This window comes from Terrapene carolina, unplaced genomic scaffold, assembly GCF_002925995.2.
Source record: "Terrapene carolina triunguis isolate 2854851 unplaced genomic scaffold, T_m_triunguis-2.0 Scaffold68, whole genome shotgun sequence".
Lineage (NCBI taxonomy): Eukaryota > Metazoa > Chordata > Testudines > Emydidae > Terrapene > Terrapene triunguis.
The window spans coordinates 72,185,394-72,200,830 of NW_020664419.1; the positions used below are offsets into that span (position 1 = coordinate 72,185,394).

The 15,437-nt window shown below is 39.8% G+C and overlaps 1 protein-coding gene across 1 annotated transcript in view; it reads right to left on the reverse strand.

Moving 5' to 3' along the window:
• Positions 1-15,437, reverse strand: part of CEP290 (centrosomal protein 290) — a 115,960-nt gene that overhangs the window by 59,472 nt on the left and 41,051 nt on the right. Inside the window, exons 18-23 of the mRNA XM_026648828.2 lie at positions 11,638-11,722; positions 10,658-10,800; positions 9,721-9,885; positions 8,367-8,516; positions 6,459-6,574; positions 3,290-3,392 (exon numbers count right to left, since the gene is read on the reverse strand). Coding sequence (XP_026504613.1) covers positions 3,290-3,392; positions 6,459-6,574; positions 8,367-8,516; positions 9,721-9,885; positions 10,658-10,800; positions 11,638-11,722 — 762 coding nt within the window. The remainder of the gene's footprint in view (positions 1-3,289; positions 3,393-6,458; positions 6,575-8,366; positions 8,517-9,720; positions 9,886-10,657; positions 10,801-11,637; positions 11,723-15,437) is intronic.

Here is a 15,437-nt window from a genome sequence, read left to right on the forward strand (position 1 = left end):
CGCCAGGGCCTGCTGACCGTGCCACTCCTTCTCGTTGACCGAAACCACGACAAGGGAGCACGGTTGGGGGTGCGTGTAGAGGTACTCATAGTCCTTCGAAGGGACAAAGTACTTCCTTTCCACTCCCTTGGCCGTAGGTGGAATAGAGGCTGGCAACTGCCAGATTGTCTTGTTCGTATGATGGGGAGGGCAACTCTGGACGGTGCCTCCGTGGACAGAATATCTACCACAGGGTCCTCTACCTCCACCACCTCCTCTACCTGGAGGTTCATATTGCGCACCACTCTGCGGAGAAGTTCCTGGTAGGCGCGGAGGTCCATAGGAGGAGGGCCTAAAACCGTAGTCCCCGCCACTGCCTCATCGGGCGAGGAAGATACCCCCGAGACTAAGGGATCCTGCGCGAGGTCCTCTTGTGGAGGATCTTGTTGCTCAAGGTCCATCACACTAGGAGCGTGGGCCTGCATTGGTGCTGGAGCAGTTGCCTCAGAGCCTCCTGGGGGGGGCCGAGACAAAGTGGCCTCCAGTTCTCGGGGCTCCGAAGGGGCAGAACGGGAAGCCCCCAAAGGAGCCCCCTGGGCCTGATGGGATGCCCACAGGGTCCAAAAGGACCACTGTGGGGGTTTGTGGCCCGGGTCCTGGCCTTTTTCTAGCCACTGGCCTGTACCGCCCTCACCCTGGCCTGGGCGTGGTAGCCACCTTGCGACCACGACGACGCAGAGGTGGAGCGAGATGGCCAAAGCGGTGCTGTACGCGCCGGTGCCGAGTACCCCGGTGCTCTACGCTGCCGTGGTGCCAGGGACCGGTGCCGTGAGGCAGAACAGTACCGAGACGTCGATCGGTGCCTGCGGTCGTATCGGTACTGGGGGCCTGATATGGATCTCGATGACGACCTCCGGTGAGATCGGCGTTGGGATCAGCTCTGAGTCGAGTGCCGCTCTGACCGGTACCGGGAGCGGTACTGGGAGTCTGATCAGTACCGGCCGTAACGCGATTCGAATCTCCGTGAGCCGGAGCGGCGTCGCGAGTATGACCGGCGCCGAGAACGAGAGCGGTGCCGGCACTGCGACCAACGCTGTGATGGGTGCTGGGAAGAAGATCGGGACCGGGACTGGTGTCATCCTTCTTCACTCGGCGACAGTGATCGGATGAGGGACGGCTTTCTCTTCGACAGCACCATCCGTGCTGGAGGTGCTGCCAGCTGCAGAGGAGTCGGCTATGTGAGCGCGATCAAGTCCCGCGCCATTGAAAAGGTCTCCGGTGTGGAGGGTAGTCTCAGCTCGACCGCGGTGTGCCCCGGGGAGCTTACGTGCACCGGACTCGATGGCCCTTGCAGGAGCCAATATTTGTCCTTTGCGCTCTGGCAATGGACGTGGCTCCAACTGCGGTGCGGGAAGCGTCGGCGGCTGTCGCACTGACAAACAAGAAGTGGCCGGCACCTGCTTGGGCTGCTTCTTCTTCTGGCTCAGAGATAGAGACCTGCGCCATGGTGGTGGAGGTGTTGGGGAGATCTGGCGCCGCCAGTCTTTGGTAGAGTCCGAACGCGGTGCCGAACCAGTCGGTGCCGCAGGGGCACTCCGCACCGAGGACGACGGTGCCGAGTCTCGGCGCGCGGAAGAAGGGACCAGGCTAAGTGCTGCCTCCATACAGAGCTGCTTCAGTCTAAAGTCCCACTCCTTCCTGGTCCTCAGCTTTAAGGCTTTGCAAATGCGGCATTTGTCTGCTTGGTGGGATTCCCCCAGACACATTAGGCAAGAGTCGTGGGGGTCTCCCGTGGCATCAGCCTCTGGCAAGCCGAGCAGGGTTTGAAGCCCGGAGACCCAGGCATGGGCCTAGGTACCGGGATAGGGGAGAAGACCCCGTTCCCCCCCACTAATTAAACTAACTCTAACTATACTAAGTAATTCACAACTATTAACAACTATAACCAACTATTAACAACTAATCAGAAACTATTAACAGGTACTAAAGTGAATGCTAGGGAGAGTGGAGATCAGCTAAACTGCGCTCCACAGTTCCAACGACCATCACCGGCGCCACTCCAGGGGGCACCTCAGCCGACCCACCAATTGTTGCTAGGGTAAAAATCTTCCGATGATCGTGCACACCTAATTGGAATCGATACGAGCAAGCACTCGAAGAAGAACATTTTGTTTGAAAACTTCTAACCATCTCTAGTCAAAATTTCATATGTATAAACAAGAATATTTTAAAATACATTAACATACATAAATCTGTCCAAAGAGGAGGTGCTAGTGGCTGTGGAAATGAAAGATAGCTGGAAAAAGTGATTCTTAAAGAAACAAATAATTTTTGGATAGCACCATAAGTGTGTCAGGTGTTTAAATATATATTTAAAGATTTTTCCAAGAGAAAAATTCAAAATATCCTAATTTCACTGCTGTGTATTCCAGAAATTCTAGAGACTCAGAGTGGGATACTATAATAATTTAGTTACGCTGTAGGTTCTTTTAAAGAATTTTTACCTTTTCCCTATTATCTCCAAGAAAGAGACCTAAAATTCATGCTTTTGCTTGTGCTGCAAAGGACAGAGGATTTTGTCTTTTGGGGGTTTTTTTATGACCCAAGTGAAAATGTTCAGAAAATGAATGTTCTAGCTTTTGGATATACATTTAGGTCATAGTTGCTTCAAAAAATAACTTAAAAAAAAATCAGTCAAGGATCTACAAAAATGATTGCAAGTGATACAGTGGGAGACAAGCAGTCTTCTGAATTTCATAGTCTGATACAGTGTTTATTTGTGCCAGGAATTGCCAGGGCTAAGCCACCCTAGGCTTGGCAGTTCATAGCCCTGGCACCTCTGGGCTTACCGCGTCATTATGAAAGTCAAAAATTGCTTGAGCCCCGGCACCTCTTTCACTACAAATTAAGCGCTGGTCTGATAAGGTTATTTCTTGCTCCTAATAAAATACACTGGGTCAAATACAACCATGATATAAGCAAGTATGACATCACTAATTAAGCAGCAAGAACTTGCAGCCTCTTATGGGTCTGAATTTGGTCTATTATTATACTATCCGTGCCAACAGTTTAAATACATTAAACGAATAAAACACAAAGTGCATAAATAAGATGAACATGTGAGTAATATTACAATTCAAGATAGTGTAGTTGTAAGTCACACCAGTAACTAATTTCTCTCTCCACTTGTGCCAAATTAACTTTGGAAATTTTTTTACTCCTGCATTAATAACTCTAAAATTGCAAAAATCTAACACATTTTCAAGCAAAGTTAAACAATTTAAAAACAAAACAAAAAAACACTGCTTACATTGTATTCCTTTATTTTCATAGCATCATGTTCTTTTTGATCTTCTAGCTTCTTCTTTTCTTCTTTCATTTTTTCAGATTCTGTTTGCCAACTTTCTTTTTCACTAAAAATATATATATATATTTATTTAAATAAAAATAGTTCAATTTTTTCATTCAGAAATATGAAATATTGTAAAGATTTTTCAAAACTGTTTGTAAATCATGTTACCATTATAATCTTATTAACTGAAATATGCTATTTTAACATTAACACATTTTTCAATTTTTTTTTAAACATGTTTAGAAAACTCAAAATTAATTTCACTATTAGAAGTTGAAACTGTGGTTTATAGTCTGTGGTGAAGAATGCATACTTATCTAAATTTGAAAACAAACATTCCATTAAACTTGAACACGTGAAGTATGAGATACTTCTCGCAGAAAGCCCAGATCTCCCTCTTGTGAAAAAGGAGATTCAAAAAGGATGCCAGCCTTCTTGCCAGACTGTTACCCTGTTATGATCAGGTAAGGGAATCCTGGTGTGTTTTCCTTCTGAAGTCTATTAGATCAGCAGATTTGAAAAGATATTTGAAGTTGCTCCCAAAGTTTGCAAGGCTTGTCTACATGGCCCTGCAGTGTGGACTGCCAGAGGGTGAATTGCAGTGCACACTACAGTGTTGCTCTGTAAGTGTCCCATGTAGACCCTGCTAGAGTGAACTAAAAGGTACCAATTTCACATTAACACAATCCCATTTGAAAGGTACCTATTCACGCTAGCAGGATTCACATAGGGCAGTTATCGATTAACACTTTAGTGGGCGCTGCAACTCACTTTAGCGGGCCCTGTAGTCTGCACTGTGGGGCCAAGCCCCCCTCATCAGTGAGGAAAGTGTGGCCTGTCGGGACTCAATAACTGAAGAGACTGACCTAACCTTGGAGAGGTTCTCCCATACAAGTTTCAACTGGTTTGGGGAGATGAGGAGGCTTCTATAAGCAGTCCAGACTCTAAAATTTTTCCCTGGTCACAGTGAGGTTCTGTGGGCTGGGAGCAGTTGTGGGAGAGCTCCTCTTCTTTGGCTCCCAAGTGGATCTCCTCGCAGACAAACTACATCTACATCTTAGCTTCCACCATGGTGGGGATAAGGGGCAAAAAGCAGAGAATAAATTTGACAGTGGTTCTATTTGGGATACAGAGACCTGGAATCTTTGCTTCTTTAAGGGGGTGGCAAGATTCTGCTCACTGTTCCTTCAAAAAAGCTTTTACACATTGAATGATCTTGTCAATAATTTTGTGATGATATAGAGTTTCTTTGCAAGATGCCAATTTATCAACCGCAAAACATTTTGTGGAAATATCTTGGGTTCTGTAAACTTTCATTGAATCACAGTCAGGTTTCCTGGCAAGCTGTTGGGTAGCTCAGGCTTCCAGGATCTGCGGCAGCTGTGCCATACAGAGTCCCCAAAGGCTGAAGGCACCATGCCTTCCTGGGTCCACATATCCAGGGCAGCCCTGCCATACAAACTGGAAGCTCTGTAATAGTGGAGCTGCCTCAGAGTTACGGACCCTAGAAGGCAAGGGTTGTTGGCTCCACCATGCAGACTGCACCAGGACTGGAGACCCCGGACTTCTAGTATCCGCGGCTCCAGAGTCCCTGCCGTGGTCCTGGGAACCTTAAAGATTTGGGAGGGTCATGAAACAGGGCAGCCCTTGGGGCACTAGCTCAAACCAGGGCTCTCAGGATTTTCCAGGTCTCTGCTATACAGCAGAGTGCCTGGAAACTTTGGAAGCTGTGGAGATCCAGCTTGAACCAGGGCTCTCAGGGCTTCTAGGCGGCCTGCTTCATGGCAGGTGACTCCCCTGACCACGAGAGACTCCCAAGGCTGCCTCCAATTCCTTCTGGGGGATGTGGGTGAAGTTCAGGTAGTGCCTTGCAAGCAGCAGAGCCAGCTGCTCTGTTTAGTTTCAGGAGAATCTAAATAAAATGGATACTTTTTTTCCTGAAACAAAAACTTATAATTTCCTTTTCATGAAAATTTAGAAATGTCCTGTTTTTGTTCCAAAATGGAATAAACACTTTCAAAATTTCAGAATTTTCAATGGAACAGAAATTCCAAGTTTTGACCAGCTGTACTTGAATGCATCAGGGAAGGTAGGAGCACTCAATCACTATTTTATTTGCCTGGCTGGAGGTAGAGAATCTAGTACATAGGCAGAAGGGGTGTGGCCAAACCTCAAGGCCCCATGCGTAAGACTATCTGCCTCTTGTACTTGCAGGAATAGAAGTGCTACCCAAATGTCACAGACGGACACAAAAACAGGACCCAGAAACTGCTAGTGAAGTTAGTCAACAAACATAAATCTCCAGAAAACAAAGGAAGCTCTTTTGTCTCAGAAGCTGCCCAAGTGAGCCTCCAGGCCTAATTCAATAGTGAAATATCAATCTGGGCAGCCCTCAGAACCTAGAATCCAAATTAGTAGACTTGCGTATATGCTTGTATCTAAATAATTTCTGCCTTAACCCTTCGGTGGGAAAGATGCATTTTGTGGTAATGAGAAGCAGTCATCACTCAAAGAAGGAGAGGAATTGTCCTAGGAACTGGCATTACATGAAGGGCCAAAGACACCCCTGGAGCTGACATCTCCAATCTGCACTTGTGATACCTGGATCCATAGCAATGTTTCCTTTTCCTCCTTTGTAATAACACTGGATCCCTCAGCTCAAGATTCCATCTGAGCTCCAATTTTTCCTACTCTTATGTCGAAAGCAGAGAAGAGTGGAAGTGAGGCTTCCACAAATGTCAGGTACAAATGAGTTCCCGGATGCAGATTCAAGAGAAGCTTGACAGGGTCACAGTTTGCAGATTTCCCTGGTGCTAAAATGATCTCTGTCATTATGAAAATTGTACAGGCTAGTTCTTGCCACAAAGCAGGCAACAAAATGTGAGTGCGACACTGCTTTTCTAAAAGGTTTTTGAAGCACAGCAGCACCAACGGGAATATACAGAGGCCACCTAAAAGAAGAATGATTATTTCACACAAGTCTCCATGATGCTAATAGAAATAACAACTTAAATATAGTGGGGAAATTATTATTATTTTCTCCTATTTAAAATATTTAAAACACTTTGAAAGTTTAAGGTTTTAACAGCCCGACCATCTCAAAAGGAAGACCCCAAAGGATTTGTACCTCTGATATTCCTTATATAGCAAGCCTTGTTGATGGCGAATTACTGCAAATTTTCGCTTATATTCTTCTACTGCTTCTTCTAATTTCTTAAGTAACTGTTCTTTATTTTCTAGTTCCTAATGATCATTTTCAAAATAAAAATTAATGATATAATTAACAATGTATGCTTCAAATCTGAAAGTATTCATCAAAGCCATGATCATTCAATGGTATTCTCTAGCAAAGACCTTTGCGCCACTGAGATCAACATATTGAAGAAACAAAGCTTGTGTTTTTATGCTAAAACAACATATCAAAAACAGTCTAAATAAAAGTAATGTTTAAATATTTGTAAGTAATAAATTAAAAAATAATAAATAATTTTACAGCTCACAGACCAAAAAGAGTTGAGAATTACTTGACATTTTGGATTTGTCCACACAGACTACTAATGAAACTGCACACCTGGAAAGTGTTAAGCATTTCTCACACTGCCAAATGCATTCATACTTCATAACTATACAATGTAAAAAATCTTTTCTGATACAAGCAAGCTGATCGGGGTGATGATAGGCACACATCTTATTAGTTATGTTTAGTGTACTTGTTTTTTAAGTTCCCATGCCCCCATTTATCATCTTATCTTTCCCTTCATCCCAGCAATCAACAGTTTTAATTCAAGCATATTTAAGCCCTTCTTCTCAACATTCAGAACATTCCCTCCACACAAATGAGCAACTACCTCACATGAGAAATAAAAGAAGTAAACAAAAGATTACAAAGAGCTTTGCACAGAACAAGTGTGTGGCAGAAGAAGGAGAGATTTCAACGAGAATAGGTGCATGGATCTGCAGACCAGCATTCAGTTTAAAAAAAAAAAAAACAGATTTCTTTTAAACAACATAACTCTTACATATTAACTTTTGTGTATTTCTTGATAAATGCCCAATCTAGAAGAAGAAGAATTACAGGTTTGTAAAAAGAATGCAAAAGCTACAAAGGCTATAAACACTTTTTCATGGCAGAACATACAAATATTTTCAGTACTTATATATTTCTTCCAGCTAAATGTACTCTGTCAACTTTCTGGGGGAAAAAATCTTCTAATATAATCTTGGTAAAAGTACATTTATGACATTCTGGTAATGAAGAAATTGACCCATAGCAAGCAAAGCAAGTGGCTTTCTTTATAAATTCACAGAAAAGGCCAACTTCCTACTGGCCAAATTAGGAAGATTATATCCCTCACCATTTATTTTATGCTTGAATATGGTCTCCTAACCGTCCGTACTATATAAAACAGGCATAGGAACTTAGATGAGAAGAACAATAGAATAGACATTTTTTTGTCGATTGTCCTCTGGCTGTACAAACATCAGACTTTAGGTAAAAATGTAAAAACTGTCCACTCCCTTCCATACATATTTTTCTCCCAAGTGTATTGTATAAAAGTCTATTTGTGATGCTGGGAATATAAGATTGTTTAATAAACTCTTTAACATAACTCACAAAGCACATCAAGCTTAGGAGCCCCAAAATGAAAAATTCGAGTACCTCAAGCTGTCCAGGAGGAGGAGCCAATGCATATTGAGTTTTCTTCCAGACATACTAAAATATTCTTGATTTTAAATTGCATTTGATGACTACACTGCATATGAAACAATGCAATTCTAGACAAGAAGTCTGTGTCTTGTTGGGTACAGGAGAGGAAAGAGGGATTGGCTCTTCCCTGCAGATTGCTTTGGTGGGGTTAGAAATAAAATAATCTCTAGCCCAGAGATGTCATACAAGGAAGGTTCAGGCAACTATATTCTATTACAACAATGCACATTACAGTTTTTAGGAGACTCCCCAGTTTCCACATACGATATAGTAACAGATTTGGAAGGATTTACAAATACCCCTAGTGTGCAGGTTTAAATCAGTTACCTGTAAAAGATGTATTAAATATTCGTTCTGAGAATTAACTATATTAGCATTTGAAGGAGTCATCCCTTCTGGACGGTTTACTGCTCTGAATACTATATTGGCACCTTCCGATTGACGTAACAAACAAACTTCATCTTTAAGTTGTGCAATCTAAAGAAAATAAATAAAGAGAATAGAAGCAGTAAGACGAAACTCCTATTATTCAGCCAAAAATATGGATACAAAATGTAGAGGTGTCCAGTCTCACACTGTTTTGGGTAGTCCCAATTATTTTTTTAATGTTTTAAAGTAAATTTTTCTATTTTTAAAATTACAATTCCACAAAAAAATTAAACATAATACTTTGAGTCAAATGGTTAAAAATGATCAAGCATCCAGAGCAGGCTCACACAGCTGGCGATCCATCTCAATTTTACTTTAGTTGCTCAAGCATATAATTTGTAGGTTATTTTTCCTTTCTTTTTACCCGCAAACATTCATATGGAGACTGAGCTAAGCCTCAATGTCCAAAACTGCATGGCTCAGATGGCTATCCAGCACATTTATTCTAAATTTACCATGTCTTTCTTTTTTAAACCCTTCAAAGAGCTTTGGTTGACAACAATCTCTAACTACAATGCCCCAGAAAATACTGTTCTGTAATGCTACAAATACTAGGAAGTTATACTGGATCACACAGCTGTCTTAAAGGGTTCATACAGAGAGTATGTCTTTTTATAAAGATGTCAGTTTGAAGATATGTTTAATATTAATATGTTATATCATTTGGGATATATAATATAAACATTTGGAAGCATTCACAGTTGAGCTAAAATCACCAGCTATTATTTCAGTGGCAAAAAGGGAAAACATTTTAAAATCAATTTATTCGTTGAATCCCCCTGTTAGCCTTGTTATTTGAGTCTATCACATATGTAAGAAGTGTAAAATGATTATTGCTCATTTTAAGAAAAATGAAACAAAAATGTTTTTGCAACTCACATTTAGCACAGCTTTCCCCTAGTAGACACAACTCTATGATGGGGCATTGGATATTAGGGTTTTTGTAAGTATGGAATAACATTTGGATTATTTGGATTTTAACTCAGTGAGAACAAGTACATAGATTATAATCCATAAATATAGTAACAAGTATGTATGATTGTATCTCTTGTCAATTATATCTGCAGGTTTTACATATTTTCAAAATGTGTACATAAAAAATAAAATGCGAGTTATATTAAAAAAACTGACAGCAATATCTAGTATTTAAAACGATTTTAATACAAAATATTAAGTGTATTTTGTTCTCTGTTATCCATGGAGCCAGCAAATTATTCTATATTTTCACTGTAAAACAAATTAGAATATATACCTTTACATTAGCATTTGCTAACTGGTTAGAGAAATTTGTTGCCTCTTTTCGAGATCCTTTCAGCTCCTGCCTCAATTCTTCATTTCGCCCCGTAAGCTGGTCAACTTGAGCTTTCAAATGCAAATTGGCATCAAATATTCCTTCTGCATTCTTTGATTCGATTGCCTATCACATTAATTAATTTAGTAAACAGAAAAACAAAAAACAAACAAAAGAACACAAATACTTCTCCTCCATATTTCCCAATAAACTGGAGCTTTCCAGTGTGCATAAGTGGGGCTCAAAATTGCAGCCACTGTGACAGAGGGAGTACAGGGACTAATACCATCAAATCGTCATAAGGGGGAAGTGAGAGACAAAAGTAGGCAAAGCCATAACTCAACCCCGTCCTTGTGTCAGCTGGCAGAACTGGCTGGCTGTGCTGAGGGGAGTTCCTACAACCCAAAATGAGCATCACCGGTGCAATCCCAACAGTAAAGCTAGGGTGCACTGGGAAGCATTCTGCTTTAGGTAGCCATGACTGTGAGGTCGGCGCAGATCTAGCCGCTAAGTAATTAAGAAAACTAAATCTAACAGTACAAACACTTTCAGCATGAACATCATGTCTCAAGCTAATATTTCAGTGATCTGATTCTCTACCAAGATAACTCAAAGTAGATTATTACTTTTTAAAAGTCATATATTTCATACAATATTATAATCTGCTTTTATGTAAAATACTACATCCATATTTAAAGTATTCTGCAATGCTTTGAAGACTGACTATTCAGTCAAGATGAATTTTACTCTCATGTGTCAATTTGATTTGTGTTTTTAAGATTTTAGGGGGTATTTTGAACATATAACAGCTAATGTTCAACACTGAAGCAGTCAAAACAAAGAGAACTCTATAAATAACTTCTACCAAGCCAAATAATTCAAATGAAAGAAGGCTTACATTTACTAATCGCTCCAGACTAGGGATCATTAAGGCCGTTTCTCCTCCTTTCACACTAGGATCCTTCTGCATTTCCCTGACAGCTTGTAAAATCTCTTTCATTCCTTGCTCAAGCTGCTTGTTTTCTTCTGATAATTCTTTTACTGCAATACAATAATGTATATTTCTAAAATATATTTCTAAAATACTTTAAAATACTCTGGAAAAATACAATTTCATCTTGGTTTCTGTTAGTCTGATATACAATAAAAATGGCTTATCTTATTCAAGGAAATACCCACCCACTTACAGAGTTCAGAGACTTCAGATTTCTGTGCACAAGTAGTAAATGCATCATTCTGACTCCCCAACCCCTTGTTTACTAATGATCTAATCCAGCAAAGCACATAAGCACATGCCTAACATTAAGCAAGTGAGTTGTACCACTGTCTTCAATGGGACATTCATGGATTTAAAGTTAGGCATGTGCTTAAGTGCTGTGCTGGATTGGATCTAAGCAACTTGTTATTTTAATACCAAATATTAAAATAAATAAAATGTGTTCCATATAGTGCCACTGATGTAAACCTTTAAGTTTAAAATGAGGAATATGTGCCACACAGTAGAAACTCTTTTAAAGAAGATATATGAAAGTTTAAAGTATTTATTGAAGTTCTAAAGAAATAAAAGACCTTGGTAAATTAAATGTCATTGTCATCATTGTGTAGTTTATCAGGAACAACCCTCAATCTACATTTCAGAGTTTAAAGGTATTAGGTCATAAAAGTGCACACACACACACACACACCCTTTCATGCATTCTGAGAAAAACACCAAGTAAACTGTAAACTTAAAATATTAAAGGAAAAATTAGATTTGCAAGCGTAACAAAATAAAGCAGGAGAATATTAGCCCTCTAAAAATTATACATAAAGATCTGACTATCAGCAGCTATTTATAAATTTAATCATGGCCTATTCTAACAAAGAATTACAGCTTACATTTAGATTGAAATTTGGCTATCGCAGTCCTGTTCCGTTCCAAATCTTTCTCTCTCTCATTTAATTCTTTTGCAAGGTATTCATTCTACCAGCAAAAAAAAAAAAAAAAAAAAAAAAATCTTAAAAACTGGATTTTCAAGACATAAGATTTAGAGTCTTTTAGTACTAGAATACTTAAGAGCATACAATTGAGTAATGGCTGTTAAATAAAAATAGATTCCTGAAGAAATATTAAATCATACATATCTGACAGTACAATTATATTATTATAAGAAAACAGTAAAAGAAACAGTGTCATCTGCACAACAACAAAACCAGTAAAAGAAAAATATTAAAGCCATAAATAATGTTTACGCAAGCATTTAAAGTTTCTTCTCTTCATAAATATCCTATGAAAGCCTTGCACTACCTGCACTGCCTGGCTTCTGTATCTCTCAAGCTCGAGTTCTGCATTTCTATATAATGTGTTCTTGGCCAACAAATCCCTGGATATCTGCTCATTCTAGAGGAACAATGAATAATTAGCAAATGATTTGATTTCCATTTATGTATGTTACCTTTCCAAGACCTTTTCTGTAATATGAATAAAGAAACAACTTTTACATTTTAGCAGTAAATTAAATGAATATTATTTGTTTTAGAATTTTGTTAACAAATTACTTAAAAATGACCTGTTGGAACAAAGCATAAGAGACAATAGTTTAAAAGACTGACTTATACAGACATACGAGTCCCATTTATCAATTATGGATATCAAAAAGAAGAATAGTTTGATAAATCTAGAAAATACCTCTCATAGCTGTCACTCATTTAAGTTAGTGATGGGAAAGAACTCTTTAATTAACTTGTTCATTCCTGTGCTAATGATGTTCCATATTCTCCAGGGCTTCTTTCAGTCCAATTTTAAAAAAGATTCATGCAATAGAGACTCCACTACTTCCTTTGGAAGATTATTTCAGCAGACTAATATAGAGTTCCCCAAATTTTTCATATTGTAGACTTCATGTCATGAACGACTCCCATACGATTCATGATCAAGTGGGTCACCTCCCCTTACACTGGAAATCCAATAAAATCCCTTTGGGAAGTACAGCAATTGCTTACACAGACAATTAATGTTAGGAAACTATTTAGTGCATTGAAAAATAAATACAACTTTGCATATGTGACCAACTAGCTCCTTTATGAATCACTGGAAAGTGTTCATATACCACCATCTAGGAACCACTAATCTAACAGATTTCACCACTTGAAATCTTTTCCTAATATTAAATCTACAGTTTCTTTGCCACTAGATGAAGAGATGGGAGAGAAAAGCAATTGAAAGCCAGCTCAGAAACTTCTCACTAGCTGGAGGATGACTGAAAGAAAGGAATCTTTCATCTCCTTAATACCTTGGTTCTTTTCCTATCCTCGTTGGTAGCAGACACTTCAGAAGCTACTTCTCCCCTATGCCTTGCATTGGCTAAAGCTGTGACATCCTTTGACAGAGGACACTGCTCTGATATTCCACCAGTCACAAACTCATAGAAACGTAGGACTGGAAGGGACCTCAAGAGGTCATCAAGTCCAGCTCTCTGCACTTAGACAGGACCAAGTAAACCTAGATTATCCCTGATAGATATTTGTCCAACCTTCTCCTTAAAAACCTCCCATGATGGGGATTTCACAACCTCACTCGGAAGCCTATTCCAGTATTTAACTACCTTTATAGTTAGAATTTTTTTCCTAATATCTAATCTAAATCTCCCTTACTGCAGATTAATCTGATTACTTCTTGTCCTACCTTCAGTGCACATGGAAAACAATTGATTACAGTCCTCTTTATCAACAGTCCTTAACATATTTAGCCTTCCTTTCTTGACTAAACATGCCTAGTTTTTTAACCTTTCCTCATAGGTCAGGTTTTCTAAACCTTGTATCACTTTTGTTGCTCTCCTCTGGACTCTCACCAATTTGTTCACATCTTCCCTAAATTGTGGCACCCAGAATTGGACACAGGACCCAGAATTGGACCCAGAATTGTGGCACCCAGAATTGGACATTGAGGCCTTATAAGTGCTGAGTAGAGCAGGACAATTACCTCCCATGTCTTACATAAGATACCCCATTAATACACCCCAAAATGATATTAGCCTTGTTAGCAACTGCATCATTGTTGTGTATATTCAGTTTGTGATCCTCTATAACCCTCTGGTCCTTTTCAGCAGTACTACCACTTAGCCAGTTATTCCCCATTTTGTAGTTTTGCATTTGATTTTTTCCTTCTTAGGTGAAGCACTTCGCACTTGTGTTTATTGAATTTCATCTTGTTGATTTCAGATCAATTCTCCAATTCGTCAAGATCCTTTTGAATTCTAATCCTGTCCTCCAAAGGGCTTGCAACCCCTCCCAACTTGGTGTCATCTGGAAATTTTATAAGCATATTCTTCTCTCCATTATCTAAGTCAGTAATGAAAATATTGAATAGTGTCTCTCACAGAACTGACCCCTATCGGACCCCACTAGATACATCCTCACAGTTTGACAGTGAACCATTGATAACTATTTGAATATGGTCTTGCAACCAGTTATGAACCCACCTTATAGTAATTTCATATAGACCACATTTCCCTAGCTTGCTTATGAGACTATCAAATGGGACTGTGTCAAAATACTTGGTAAAATCAAGATATGACAGCAAACAAGTAACTCTATCAAAGAAGAAATTAGGTTGTTTTTTGTTCTTGACAAATCCATGCCAGCAATTCCTTACAAGCCTATTATCCTCTATGGAGTGTTGGTGTAGCAGTGTTAGTCCCAGAATATTAGAGAGATAAGGTGAGTAAGGTAATATCTTTTCATGAACCAACTTCTGTTGCTGAGAGATACAAGCTTTTGGTCTACACAGAGCTTGTCTTTAAGTCTGGGAAAGATACTCAAAATATAACAGCTAAATACAAGATTGAACAGCTAGTTTATAGAATAAGTAGTTAGTGGGTTTGATATACACCTTAACACATTCAAAATTGTGTTCACCAAACAAGGATATTCCACAAGAGAAGTAAATCTCATCATGGAATGAGCCACCCAAATACTCAGAGAATCTGCTTCAATACAAAAATAAAACCCCCTCTGACCGCACACCCCTGGTTGTCACCTACCACCTCACACTGGAATTCATGCAAGGCATCATCAAACAACTGCAACTCATACTCAATGGGGACCCCACCCTGAAAAAAAAAATCTTTCCTGGCCTTCAAACAGCCCCACAGCCTCTCCAAGCTCATCATCAGAAGCAAGCTTCCCAGAGACCAGGACACACCAACTCAAAGTAGCACCACACCCTGCCACAACAACAGATGCAACACCTGCAGACATATCTCCACTGCTACAATGATCAACACTCTCCACAACACACCTTTCCAGACCAATGGATCCTACACATGCCTATCACAACATGTGGCGTACCTCATCCAGTGCACTAAATGTCCCAATAACAACTATGTGGGTGAAACCAGACAATCACTAGACTCTCCAATGAACTGAAACAGGAAAATAATAAAAGACAAAAACACTGTGTCACCTATGTGTGAACACTTTTCACAAAGCAATCACTCTATTGCTGACCTATGAGACCTCATCCTCAAAGGAAACTGCACAGCACTTTAAAAAAACAAGCCTGGGAGCTTAAATTCATAACCTTGCTAGACACTAAAAATCACGGTCTTAATAAAGACACTGGATTTATGGCATTCTGTAACCCACTAACCCCCACCCCATTTGTCCTATTACTACAGGAGTGTTAACGGGCCACTTCA